Source organism: Procambarus clarkii, chromosome 32 (assembly GCF_040958095.1).
Source record: "Procambarus clarkii isolate CNS0578487 chromosome 32, FALCON_Pclarkii_2.0, whole genome shotgun sequence".
Classification (NCBI taxonomy): Eukaryota; Metazoa; Arthropoda; class Malacostraca; order Decapoda; family Cambaridae; genus Procambarus; species Procambarus clarkii.
The window spans coordinates 37,975,702-37,990,876 of record NC_091181.1 but is presented as its reverse complement, the minus strand read 5'-3'; the positions used below and the strand labels follow the sequence as shown (position 1 = coordinate 37,990,876).

Below are 15,175 nucleotides of genomic sequence, written 5' to 3'. Positions count from 1 at the left end.
AGGACCACCACTACACCACAGGACCACCACCACACACCACAGGTCCACCACAACACCACAGGACCACCACACACTACAGGACCAACACACACCACAGGACCACCACCACAAACTACAGGACCACCACCACAAACTACAGGACCACCAACACACCACAGGTCCACCACAACACCACAGGACCACCACACACTACAGGACCAACACACACCACAGGACCACCACCACAAACTACAGGACCACCACCACAAACTACAGGACCACCACCACAAACTACAGGACCACCAACACACCACAGGTCCACCACAACACCACAGGACCACCACCACACACCACAGGACCACCACCACACACCACAGGACTACACACGGGTGGACAGTATCAAGAGACAACCATCACTGACGACTGACGCTACTAGCGACGACACTGTCTTAACGCTCATCTTAATTAAAAGCCATCACACAACACGACTTTAACGTATAATAATATTTACAACTCCATTCACTCACATGTTCCTGTTTATTTTATCGACCTTCACTCATGTCGTGTACGACAAAAAGAAAATGTTGTCGGTGTCACATACGCCATTCATTGACGTTGTGTTTACATCTTGTGTTTACATCTTGTGTTTACATCTTGTTTAGTAAAGTCTGTTATTCCCGCGTGACCTGAGATGACCCTTAGCCGACATGGTGTGAGTTAATTTGTGATGAGTACGCTACTAGTCCTGCCGGCGAGCATGTACACGGCCCAAGCTGATAGTTAACTGTGGCACTATAGTTAACTATGGCACCAAGCTGATAGTTAACTTGTACTGTGGCACTACCCTCTACCGCAGGCACTCTAGGCCTGCCCCAGCACACTCAGGTGACGGCTGACTCACACACTCACAGTGCTGCTACTCAAGTGCCACTCGCTGTGCTTACAATTGACTCAGAATAACAGAAATATTGACATTTATCATCCAAGAGAAGAATGCTAGCAATATTTACCTTTTGAGCTTGGCTCTCTTTTTCTTGAAGGCTCGTTTCACCCGGATGAGAATAAAGGCTGCGGTGCCAAAGCTGACTGAAGGCATCCTCCCCTTGGAGGGTGAAGATGGGGGTTCCTCTCCTTCCTTATTCATACTGAAGAGGGCTGAAGAGCTAGAGTGCTGAAGAAGAGGTGCGGCAGGCACAAGAGGGGCACCAGACTCACCCAAGCAGCTCCAAGGCCGCCTCGCCCCGAAGGCCACTACTGACCCGAGCCATTTGGGAGGACCAAGCCAGTTGACCCCTGTGACTCTGCACTGGACCCATGCACTCGACGCACTACTACGCACCACGACCCAACTACGCAACACGCGGGCTTCCTCCCAGTAACAATGTATGGTTTTCAAGAAGTGCCGTATCTGGCGAGACGACTTCCTGCGCTGTGGAGGGACCGGAGACCATCCACGAAACGACTTCAAGTTATTGTTGTTGTTAAAGATTTGCTACCTGGAACGAGGTTCCAAGTAGCACGGGCTATGGTGAGCCCGTAGTTTTACTTCAAGTTAATCCTCCTTGGCTAAGCTGCTTCATGATCACAGAACTTGACCTTCGATGACTGTAATTTGGGTCCTACCGAGAGGCCCAGTGGCACAGCCTGCCAAGAACCTCACCTGGCACGGGGCTCTATCACAGGCTCTCGCGGGGCTCTATCCAGAGCTCTCGCGGGGTCTCTTCAAAGCTATTCACTTGTCCATACGGTTTTAAAGTGACAAATGAGAGTAGGGAGCAGTGACGCGCCGCACTTCTGCTTCACTAATCCGCTGACAATCACCCGTCATTGTACAGATCCCTCTGACAGGGCCCGACAATCACCCGTCATTGTACAGAGCTTCCTGACAGGAACCCCAAAATAGCCTCGCCAGTTTACACATGTGACATCACTAGGAATGTGGTCGACTTTTTCCGTACATCAATGAATCATCGTATTAGTTTGGAATGGCTGTTAACCTTCCAGGACGCGTACGATCGTGAGGTTGGACCAATGACCATTCAGCAACAAGCGCTTCCGTCAATAACGAGGCCATAACAGCGTACGAAAAGCAACGTTGTTTCTCACCACTGTTTCACACACGCTGGTAAACCACGTACAATCACCACCTTCACAGGAAACACCATTTCAAACAATCACTTTCTCTCGCTAGACAACTACCCAGTGCGATACGAAAGGAGTAAACTTGATGGTCAATATCATTGTTGTTTTCTGTTTAGCGTAACGAGTCAGATGAGGTAACGACACACTGAGCACGGGAGTGTGACCGCGTTAGTCACACGGTGTGACACGGAGGAGGATAGTGAGGCCGAGCCTCCTCCCTCCTCCCCCCCTGGTGACAGGGGCCGCGGACAGGAAGAGAGACAGGACCGTGTGGGACAGTAGGAGGCAGGAAGGTATGTATGTGTGCTCCCTGCTAGGCGTCGACACCGGTTCTGAGCCCGGCCCGCGCCTTGGACCTCTCCGACCCAGCCCGACCCCTCACACACACACACACACACACACACACCCTACCTCCCTCCATCCTTCCCTCCCTCCATCCTTTCCTCCCTCCCTCCATCCTTCCCTTCCTCCCTCCATCCTTCCCTCCCTCCGTGCCTCGCATTGCGTGATTCCTCCTCTTCCGCTTTTCACTTCCCTCTGCTTCATGCTCTTCTCTGCGTCTGGGGTTGGCAGCGATGCTTAGCGTTGCTGCTGCTACTCTTACCGGTGCTACTGGTACCGGGGCTGGTGCCTGTGATACTGGTGCTACTGGTACCGGGGCTGGTGCCTGTGATACCGGTGCTACTGGTACCGGGGCTGGTGCCTGTGATACTGGTGCTACTGGTACCGGGGCTGGTGCCTGTGATACTGGTGCTACTGGTACCGGGGCTGGTGCCTGTGATACCGGTGCTACTGGTACCGGGGCTGGTGCCTGTGATACTGGTGCTACTGGTACCGGGGCTGGTGCCTGTGATACTGGTGCTACTGGTACCGGGGCTGGTGCCTGTGATACTGGTGCTACTGGTACCGGGGCTGGTGCCTGTGATACCGGTGCTACTGGTACCGGGGCTGGTGCCTGTGATACTGGTGCTACTGGTACCGGGGCTGGTGCCTGTGTTACAGAGGCAGCCACCACCGTGTCGCCAGGGTCTGCGCTACAACAAAACCTTCACTGTGGCACCAATGGATAACAAACCCAACGTGTTCCCGTGAGGGGACCCGAGGACCTAGCCATAGGGAAGGGGGTCCACGATCCCAGATGGCTAGGTCCTGGGACCCCTCCACCATGGCTAGGTCCTGGGGCCCACATGGGTAGGTCCTGGGACTCCTCCACGATGGCTAGGTCCTGGGACCCCTCCCCCATGGCTAGGTCCTGGGACCCCTCCCCCATGGCTAGGTCCTGGGACCCCCCATGGCTAGGTCTTGGGACCCCCCATGGCTAGGTCCTGGGACCCCCATGGCTAGGTCCTGGCACTATTAGTGTGCCTAATATTAGTGACTGACCAACCCGAGGTAACAATCTCATGCATATTAATGCTTGCAGGTGATGCAAAGCAAATGAGAATAATAATACTCAATGGTGATTGCAGAAAATTGTTGGGGTGTATTGACAAACTCCATTAGTTGGTAGACAAGTGGTTATTCGAGTTCAACTCTAACAAGTGTAAGGTAATACAAATTGGAGGGAGGGAAATGTCAAGGGAAAGCGTAGAGCTATTACGACTATATAGCACTTGGGTTGGGGGGAAGGGGGGAGGAAGGGTGCCCAACCACTGGGACGGTCGGGGATTGAACGCCGACCTGCATGAAGCAAGATGGTCGCTCTACCGTCCAGCCCAAGTGGTTGGACAATCGGAAAGCGAGAGAGGATGAATCAGCACCATAAGGAAATAGCATATACAGGAATTAGAATGAGAAATGGATTTGGTACTGAATATAATTCCAACATTAAATTCAAACCAAGTAACATCAGCAGCAGACGGGCCGCTGGCTAACAACAGGACGGAATTTACAAGGACTCTTCTTCATGAAATAAGGACTCTGGAAAGATAACCTACACAGTCTATGTGAAGATAACACTGGATAACGCAGCGTGTGAACAACTGTGAACTATGCGGCCAGAGTGCAGAGGGTCCTAACATTACCAGTGTGTGAGTTAAGAGCACCGCACGCCACCACGACAGGTTAAGGTACCACAATACCACTACCCTAAAAACGAGAAAAAAATGGACATGCTCACCATATATAAGATATTGAAGCGAATACACAAGGTGGATATGGACAGTCATATTTTTTCATTAGAGCGAGAGAAAAATTGACAATAGGACATACGCTGGAAACTCAAATAAGTTGAGGCAAAATACGAACATACTCGCACCCAGTACTGGTGGTCAACAAGACTGTTTGTATTAGTATTATGTTCTACCAAAGACGTTGCCACACATTACAGTGTAGAGTAGCACGACACACACTGAGAAGGCCTGGAGACCACCTCCATCCACAACGTCTAAAAGTCGGTAACATTATCTATATTAACAAAAATAAATGTCTGCTAAAAGTAGAGGCAGACTCTTGGGGCTAACCTCACCCAACTTTTCAAGATGACACATGGGGGGGGGGGTTATGTGAGTGGCATAGGCCAGTCAGGGTCGGCCCCAGAGCCATCCTTTACGGAAAATCGCCATCAATAACGACCTCCTGCGATTTCCGTGGTCTGTAATCCCTGTTATGGAAGCACCAGACCTGGAGCAGAATAAACTAATAAGAATGATCGATTACAGCGGCAGAATGGCGGCGGTAACCAAGTTCTCTCCCGAGTAATCTAATACTGCAGCTCCCACAGCAGCAGTGATTGTTTCTCCAGCAGGTGTCCTCACCTGCCCCTGCTCCCAGGCGGATACCACATATGTACTTATTAATATGCCAAATATTGACTATAAGCAATAAGTCATATATGTGCTGTCTTGTGCGAGAGCGGGTTGCAACCCGATAGGTTAAGTAATAATTGTAATTAAGAAGCAATAAGATGCCTATCTTAACATACTAAGAAGGTTAGGTGAGGTCGGTGTTTTCTATGAAGTTTTTCAAGGTAAACTAAAATATTTACAATCAATTAGTATGTCACATAGGCACTTATTAAATAAGCCAATATTGACTAAAGCAAGTACGAGAACGGGTTGCAGGCCTGTGTCACCAACACTCTTTCTCTCAGAGACACGGGCGGAAAGCACGACTGAGAATTTTTTTTTCCTCTCAGCCAGTCGGAAAGGAGGCCGACCAGGCCTCCTTTTTTGTTACACCTCCCCCCCCCCCCTTCAGGAAGCAGCCCGTAGCAGCTGTCTAACTCCCAGGTACCTATCTAATGCTAAGTAACAGGGGCAATAGGGTGATAGAAACTCTGCCCATTTGCCTCCACCGGGGATAAACAACTGGAACGTCAGTAAAGGTAAGATAACACTACGGGTCACCAGACCTCCCGTTACCAAACACGCATTTCTCCAACTAACGCACACGCACGCATATGCACGCACGCGCACTCTCTCAATCTTTCGGAACCAAAGAACCGAAGCTCAACCCCCGCAAGCACAACTAGGTGAGTACACGCACACACGCACGCACATGCACGCATGCACATGCACACGTGCCTCAGAGTAGTAGACAAATGGAATGCATTAGGCAGTGATGTGGTGGAGGCTGACTCCATACACAGTTTCAAGTGTAGATATGATAGAGCCCAGTAGGCTCAGGAACTTGTACACCAGTTGATTGACAGTTGAGAGGCGGGACCAAAGAGCCAGAGCTCAACCCCCGCAAGCACAAATAGGTGAGTATACACACACACACACACACACACACACACACACACACACACACACAGGCTATCGCTCCCACCACCACCCTCCCCACCACAAACACCACACATTACTTCCTATCACCCGCATGCAATTGATAGTTTATCCGCCTCCCCACCTCCCCCCCTCCCCCACGCACCCCACCTCCCCTAGCCTCCAACCCCCATTATTACCCCCCCCCCCTCGCCCCCCACCATAGTGACGCCCCAGCAGACAGGGAGCGTCCCCCGTCAATCATAACACCCACTAATACACAAGCAAACACGCCAATTAACGAGAGAAGAACAAGCCGGAGAAGTAGGAAGGATGGGTCAAGCAACAGCCTCTCTGGAAGCCTGGTAACCAGGTCATCGGTCAGGAAGTCTGTATGTCTCTAAAATTTTGCAACCCGTTCTCGCACTTTCGTACAGTCAGTATTGACTTATTAAATAAGTGCATATGTGACATACTAATTTATTGTGAGTATTTTAGTTTACCTTGAAAAGCTTCTTAGAAAACACCGACCTTACCTAACCTTCTTGGTATGTTAAGATAAGCATCTTATTGCTTCTTAATTACAATTATTACTTAACCTATACCTATAATAGGTTAAGTAATAATTATAATTAAGAAGCAATAAGATACTTATCTTAACATATAAGAAGGTTAGGTAAGGTCGGTGTTTTCTATGAAACTTTTCAAGGTAAACTAAAATATTCACAATAAATTAGTATGTCACATATGCACTTATTTAATAAGTCAATATTGACTGTACGAAAGTGCGGGAACGGGTTTAAATTTTGACCCTTTCAATCTCCTTCCTCTGCTTGCTTGCTTGCCTTACTCACACTCACATACACAAATTCTCACCTGCTCATATAATCACTATCTCATTCTTTCAATCTCTCTCTCAACAACTTCTCCGTCGCTTCATCAGGTCGTATATGGCTTTACAGGACATGAAAGCCAAACTTTGCACGCGAGTGTTAAATAATCAATTAGCAGCCGTGCAGGTGGCGCGTGTCACAGTATGGAGGGGTGTGGCTGGGTGACGGACGGCGGGTTAGGAGTCACAACACTCTATATGAGTCCTCATTGGTTAACCCAACATGCAATACCAGTGTATGTTGTATACTCATTGATTAGACCAACATACACCAACCAAGATTCCCCCTCACTATTATCACCAACATATGATGACCAGACCACACACTAGAATGTGAAGGGACGACGAGGTTTCGGTCCGTCCTGGACCATTCTCAAGTCGATTGAGAATGGGCCAGGACGGACCGAAACGTCGTCGTCCCTTCACCTTCTAGTGTGTGGTCTGGTCATCATATTTTAGCCACGTTATTGTGACTCATCGCCTGCATCACCAACATGTATTTTACCTGGAGAGGGTTTCTTGAGTTATTCAACTCTCCGAGCCCGGTCCGGGGCCAGACTCAACTTGTGGTAACTTGGTCCAACAGGCTGTTGCTTGGAGCGGCCCGTAGGCAAACATATTCACTACAGCCAGGTTGGTCTGGCACTTCTTCCAAGAACTTATCTAAGTGCTTCTTGAAGATATCCAACTTTGTTCCGGCAATATTTCTAATGCTTGCTGGGAGGGTGTTGACCAGCTGTGGACCTCTGATGTTCAGACAGTGCTCTCTGATTGTGCCTATGGCACCTCTACTCCTCACTGGTTCTATTCTGCATTTCCTTCCGTAGCTTTCGCTCCAGTATGTTGTTATTCTATTGTGCAAATCTGGGACCTGGCCCTCCAGTATCTTCCATGTATATATTATTTGGTACCTTTCTCGTCTCCTTTCCAGAGAAAACATTTTGAAAGCGTTGAGACGGTCCCAATAATTTAGATGTTTTATCGTTTCTATATGTGCTGTATATGTTCTCTGTATTCCCTCTATTTCAGAAATCTCTCACGCTCTGAAAGGGAAAGTGAGTACTGAGCAGTTCTCAAGATGGGACAACACCGGTGATTTAAAAGAATAAGAATTGCTGTGAGATTCCTGGATTTGAACGGCCTCATAATCCATCCCATCATTTTCCTGGCCGCCGATATATTTGCTCGGTTATATTTACTAAATGTCAGGTCGTCAGACATCATAATTCCAAGATCTTTTATATGTTACTTTCCTTCTATGAGTAGGTTTGATAGTGTCCTGTACCCTGTGCTTCGTTTAAGTTCCTCGTTTCCACCATACCTCAGTACCTGAAACTTATCACTGTTAAACATATTTTTCCGTTGCCCAATCAAAGACTTTATTAATATCAAATTGTATTTTTCAGTGTCTTCTACAGAAGAAATTTTCATGCTGATTTTTGTATCATTTGCAACGGATGACCCGAAGCTGTGACTAGTATTTCTGTTTATATCCGAGATAAGAATGAGAAATTGCAGAGGTGCAAGGACTGTGCCCTGAGGTACAGAGCTTTTCACCGCACTTGGGCTGGATCTTATTTGTTTAATTGTTACTCTTAGCTTTCTGTTTGACTATGAGTTTGAATTTTCTTTATCTCTTGTATAGCTTTCTGCTGCAGTGTAATTTCCTCAGATTGGGACGATCGCCTCAGCCTCCGCTCTAGTACTTCCATCTCACTGTTTGGATTTATTTTTCTTTGTTGGGGAAAGCATTTCACAAGAAATCATTTCCTTCATCTGATGAGTCGTCTGCGGTCTCTTTCCTCACCAACATTCCCCTCACCAGTATCATCAATATTCTCACCGCCATTTCAATATCTCCTATTTTCTTCCCTTTCATCCCATTCCTGTCTCCTTCGTCTTCACCCCTTTCACCTCTCCCTTCCATACTTCTTCCCAGCCTATCACGCTTTCCCATATCCAATCTCATCCTCCTCCTCCCCTTCCACTATTACATTATTTATTTTACACTCCTTTACACTCTCCTCAAATTCCCCATCCCTCACCCCCTTCCCATTTTCTCCTCTCCCTCACTCCCTTTCCCATTTTCTCCTCTCCCTCACTCCCTTCCCATTTACCCCTCCCTCCCTCACCCCCCTTCCCATTTCCTCCCCCCCCTCCTTCTTGACTAATGTGGTTATGATACGCATGAAAGGGGATTAATCTGCTTTGATGGCCCCACCAGCTCGAGTTCCTTCGGCCTGTTGAATTTAATTGCAATGTGAATACCATGTTGCAAAGCTCGGAGCGACTGCGTCTCTCTCTCTTGAGGCTCTCTTGACGTCTAGATGTCTATTTACCTAGTTGTGCTTGAGAAGGTTGAGCTTCGGCTCTTCGGTCCCGCCCCTCAGCATCCAATCAACTGGAGTAAAGGTTCCTGAGCCTATTGGGCTCTATTATATCTACATTTGAAACTGAGTATAGAATCAGCCTCCACCTCATCACTGCCTAATCACTACCATTTACTAACAACTCTGACACTGAAAATGTTCTTTCTAATGTCTCTGTGGCTCATTTGGGTACTCAGTTTCCACCTGTTCCTCCTTGTGAGAGTATCACCCGTGTTAAATAATCTGTCAACATATCCTGTGAATTCCCGAGAATTTTGTACATGGAAATCATGTCTCCCCTACTCTTTTGTCTGCCAGCGATATGATGTGCAATCACGCAGCTTTCCGTCGTAGGCTATACCTCTTAGTTCTGGAACTAGTCAAGTGGCATACCTCTGAACCTTATCCAACTTCGTCTTATGCTCGACAAGGTATGGACTCCATGCTGGAGCCACATACTCCACGACTGGTCTGACATATGTGGTATACAGGGTTCTAAATGAGTCCTTACACAAATTTCTAAAGATAGTTCTCATATTAGTCAGCCTCGCATACGCAGCTGACATCCTTTTGCTGTGGGCTTCAGGAGACAGGTTCGGTGTGATATCAACTCCTAGATCTTTCCCTGTCCCTATCGTGGAGGACTTCGTCTCCCATTCGGTACCCTGTGTCTGGGCTCCTGTTCCCTCCACCTAGTTTCATGACCTTACATTTACTCTAGTTGAACTATAGTAGCCATTTGTTGGACCATTTCTTCAGTTTGTCTAGGTCATCTTGCAGCCTCTTGATGTCATCCTCGGTCTTAATCCTCGTCATAATTTCCGAATCATCAGCAAACATTGAGAGGAACGAGTCTATTCCCTCTGGGAGATCGTTGACATATATCAGAAGCAGGATAGGTCCAAGGACCACGGACCCTGCGGGACTCCACTGGTGACGCCTCGCCACTCTGAGACCTCACCCCTCACAGTGACTTGCTGTCTTCTGTTGCTTAGGTACTCCCTTATCCATTGGAGTATCGTCCCTTTTACTCCTGCCTGCTTCTCCAGCTTATGCGTTTGTCTCCTATGGGGTACTGTGCTAAAGCCTTTCTGGCAATCCAAAAATATGCTGTTCGCCCACAAGTCTTTTTCTTGTCTAGTCACAGAATTCAATTAATCCTGAGACAAGAGTTGCCATCCCTGAACGTAAGTTGGTGATGGGTTACAAAGTTCTTAATATCCAGATGTTCTTCTAGTTTTCCCACGATCATTTCCATCACCTTCATGGTATGCAAGTTAGGGACACTGGCCTGTAGTTCATTACCCCTTGTCTGTCTCCCGTCTTGTATATCGGGACTATATTAGCTGTCTTCCAAATGCTTGGCAGTTCTCCTGTTATCATTGACTTGTTACATACTATTGAGGTTTTGTGTACATTCGCGTCTTTGTGCCTACTGGATCGAGCTCTAGCTCTTGGATCCCGCTTTTCCAGCTGTTCGTTATCTAATGCAATGATTGCTGACCATTTCCCTATCATACCTACTTTTAAAGTTGTGGATTGAGGTTACCCCCACAACCTACTCTTTAGTCATGCCATTTACTCACTACATTTATGCTAAAAGAAAACTTTTTAACATCTCTATGACACATCTGAGTCTCACGCTTCCATCCGTGTCCCCTTGTTCTATTGGTCTCCAGCGTAAACATTTCATCTGTTTCTACTCTGTCAATCCCTCTAAGTATTTTGTACGTCTGTATCATGTCCACTTTCTCCATCCTCCTTTCTAACGTCGTCAGGTTTAGTTCCTTCAGTCTCTCTTCGTACCTCATCCCTCAAAGTTCTGGGACGAGTCTCGTTGCAAACTTCTGCACCTTTTCGTTATTTTTTTTAGATGTGGGTTGCAGGGAGGGGCGGCGTACTCCAGCACTGGCGCCACCTAGGCTGTACAGTGATCTAAAAGCCTCCTTATTCAAGTTCCTGAAAGATGTTCTAACCTTTGCCAGCGAAGAGTATGAAGCTGACGTTATTCTATTGACATGAACCTCTGGAGTTAGGTTTGGTGTTATGTCTATTCCCACCTCCATTTTTCTAGTCGTTATAGGGAGGCGGTTTTCCTTCATCGGTTACTGATCGTGTACTATTCCGGGGTCCTGATCCCATTTCAACTACCTTACACTTGCTGGTGTTGAACTCTAGCAGCCATTTATCAGACTAGTTCTTCTCACACACAGCTCTGTGTGATTGAGTGCATGTGTGTGGTTGTGTACTCACCTAGATGTGCTTGCAGGGTGAGTATAGCTAGGCTCCTGGCCCCGCCTTCCCAACGTTCTTAGATTAATGCAATGAATCCTTTCTCACACTTTTATAATATTTACAATTAAGAGCGAATTATCTTCAACGACTTCTATATCTAACCTATTCCCATTATTGGCAGCTCTAATAAAGTTCTTCCTGATGTCTCTATAACTCATTAGCGTCTCAAGTTTCTATCTGTGATCCCTCGCTCTGCTGTTCCTAGCTTTGAACAACGTTGATTTGTCTATTTTTCTCAATTTCCCTTAGGATCTTATATATTGTTATTATGTCCCCCATATCTCTCCTTTCCTTCAGTGTAGTAAGGGCCAGTTCTCTCAGTCTTTCCTCGCAGCTCAATCCCCTCAGCTCCGGAACGAGTCTCGTTTTATATCTTTGGACCTTTTTTAGCGTCTATCTTGTCCTTTTTCAGGTATGGGTTCCGTGCTGGGAACGCATATTCGAGAGTGAGTCTCACCTTTGCTGTATATATGGCCCGGAAAGCTCCGTGTGTGTGTGTGTGCGTGTGTGTGTGTGTGTGTGTGTGTGTGTGTGTGTGTGTGTGTGTGTGTGTGTGTGTGTGTGTGTGTGTGTGTGTGTGTGTGTGCGTGCGTGTGTGTGTGTGTTTGTGTGTATTCACCTAGTTGTGCTTGCGGGTTGCGGGGGTTGAGCTCTAATCTTTCTGCCCGCCTCTCAACTGTCAATCAACTGTTACTAACTAATCCCCTCCCCCCCCCCCCCCCCCACGGGAAGCAGCAAGTAACAGCTGTCTATCTCCCAGGCACTTATTTACTGCTAGGTAACAGGGGCATCAGGGTGAAAGAAACAATGCCCATTTGTCTCTGATTAGTCCGGGAATCGAACCGGGACCACAGGATTACGTGTCCAGCGAGCTATCCACACAGCCACCGGCGCCCACAATGTGTGTGGGGGGTTGTTCTACTCTCACTCAGGACACCTTAACACTTGGGTATACAGGAGCGTGTTCAGAGGTCCTCTTTAACCGCTAAGACGACCCCCACCCCCCTCCCCCCTCCCCGACTCCTCTGCTGGAACCTCCGACGCCTCGTTGGGGGTTCATTCTATCCCTGATGGATAGACCATCAAGGAATTTCCACCATTAAGACTAAAGAATTTCCACCACTAAGACTAAAGAATTTCCACCACTAAGACTAAAGAATTTCCACCACTAAGACTAAAGAATTTCCACCACTAAGACTAAAGAATTTCCACCACTAAGACTAAAGAATTTCCACCACTAAGACTAAAGAATTTCCACCACTAAGACTAAAGAATTTCCACCATTAAGACCAAAGAATTTCCACCATTAAGACCAAAGAATTTCCACCACTAAGACCAAAGAATTTCCACCACTAAGACCAAAGAATTTCCACCATTAAGACCAAAGAATTTCCACCATTAAGACCAAAGAATTTCCACCACTAAGACCAAAGAATTTCCACCACTAAGACCAAAGAATTTCCACCACTAAGACCAAAGAATTTCCACCATTAAGACCAAAGAATTTCCACCACTAAGACCAAAGAATTTCCACCATTAAGACCAAAGAATTTCCACCACTAAGACTAAAGACGAGTTAAACGTTTTGATGACAAATGGTCTTGTTAAACCTGATGAATGTTATGAGTTATATACGATATATCCAGGTTATACCGTACGGTATACTGCAGAAAATGCGTTTCCAGCACATATATTCAGGTCCTGCCGGAAATTTCGACTGCTGTAATAATTACAGGAGAGCATATTGAACAAGACGGCGTCTGTATCTTAGTGAGCCAGACTCTTAATGACAGACTTAGAGAACTGTTAAGTTTGCTCACATGAGCAATGATGTTGTTGTTATAGATTCAGCCACTTGGAACAAAAGTGGCAAGTAGCACGGGCTATGGTGAGCCCGTAGTGGCCTTGTCGAGCTATGCTTTCTTCTGTTATTTTATACGGACTCCAATCATTCCTAAAGATTGGTCTTGTGGCATGTTAGAGACTCCAATCGTTATTTGGTCTGGGTTTGCTGTCATATCATTGACCCCAACCATCCCATAGCTGTGTGAACCTAATGGGTATACCTAATTGAAACAAAAACATGATCGAGACCTGTTAGTTTAATACCATAAAATCATTTTGCCATTAAAAAGCGATAAGAAAAGCAAACAAATCAATTGTCTCCGAGAATTGTCTTGCTTCATGCAGGTCGGCGTTCAATTTCCGACCGTCCCAGTGATTGGACACCATTCCTTTCCCCCGTCCCATCCCAAATCCTTGTCCTGACCCCTTCCCAGTGCTATATAGTCGTAATGGCTTGGTGCTTTCTCCTGATTCCACCCCCCCCCCCCCTCCATAGCCTCTCCCTCATTGGCCAAGACATTAACGCGGGAAAACCAAATCAGAACCAATCAACAAGCTCCAGATATCGCCACTGATGGAGATAGTCGTTGGCCTAGTGTCATCTTTAAAATAAAAATAAATATTAAAATAACGTGACTAATTTCAACAAATGCGCAATTTGCTTCATAACGATGTCATTCATGATAAATGTGTTGACACGACGAGGGCAAATAATCACGTCCAATCAGCATTCAGAACCAGCGAGTGCTCCACCATTCAGCGCCCAGTGACGTCAGCGGGGCGGTGCTGCCACTCTGCTGTTAATCGACGAAGTATATTTTTAACTTTAAAACTTCCTTCAACTTGTTTACGGAAGTTAGGTAGCAGGATATGGTAAAATTCGCCAGGAACAACTTTTTGCCACTCCAAACATGGCGTTGACTAGGAACGAGGAGGGCTAAAAGCCACTTGAGGGAACAAAATTAAGAGTACCTCTATTATGGCGGGGATGGGTCAGGGCTAGGGGACAGGGGTAGCCAGGGGACAGGGAAGCCTGGGGCCAGGGGAGCCTGTGAAGTTGATCCAAGTCCCTTAGGGTCCAACCCGTTCTCGCACTTGCTTATAGTCAATATCTTGCTTATGAATAAGTGCATATGTGACATACTAATTTATTGTGAATATTTGAGTTTACCTTGAAAAGCTGAATAGAAAACCACAACCTAACCTAACCTTCTTAGTATGCTAAGATATTACAATTAGTATTGAACCTAGTCTAGGGTAACGGATGACTATCCCTAGCTTGCAACCCACAATAGTTGCCTAACTCCCGGGTACCTACTGTCTGCTAGGCAAACACATGCATTAACTGAAAAGAAAAGTGGCCAGCCGTCTATTCCTCGCCCGGGGATCGAACCCGGCTTTTAGAAATCCGTGCTCTTCCCTTTATACTCTTATAAACACCACGGTTTCAACATCAATATTAGCAAATATATGATAATATGCCTAACAAGCAATGCAAAAGTCGACAGGTTAAGACCAACAGCCTCGTCCAGGAAGTTGAAGGGACACACGGGATTAAGAATACTCTCGCGTTGTGGCCGTGTAGGCCTAAGGCTCAGGTAGTTACAACTTTCTTGTATATTTTTGTCAGGGGTTAATGCACACACTGTTAAGACAGGTTAGATAGGATGGGGAATAGGTAAGTTTTGCTGGACATTTATAAGTTGGAAACGATAAGTTAGGTTAAGATTAAGATGATAATGGATAGATGAAGTTGGGTTGGAAATGCACAGTTATCTTGAGATTATCTTGAGATGATTTCGGGGCTTAGTGTCCCCGCGGCCCGGTCCTCGACCAGGCCTCCACCCCCAGGAAGCAGCCCGTGACAGCTGACTAACTCCCAAGTACCTATTTTACTGCTAGGTAACAGGCGCACCAGGGTGAAAGAAACTCTGTCCATTGTTTCTCAC

General features: G+C 46.8%; 1 protein-coding gene across 1 annotated transcript in view; it reads right to left on the bottom strand.

Moving 5' to 3' along the window:
- LOC138370529 (uncharacterized) overlaps positions 1-2,438 on the bottom strand; it is a 184,025-nt gene extending 181,587 nt beyond the window's left edge. The window contains exon 1 of the mRNA XM_069334913.1: positions 990-2,438. Coding sequence (XP_069191014.1) covers positions 990-1,123 — 134 coding nt within the window. The 5' untranslated portion in view covers positions 1,124-2,438. The remainder of the gene's footprint in view (positions 1-989) is intronic.
- Between the last annotated feature and the right edge of the window lie 12,737 nt (positions 2,439-15,175).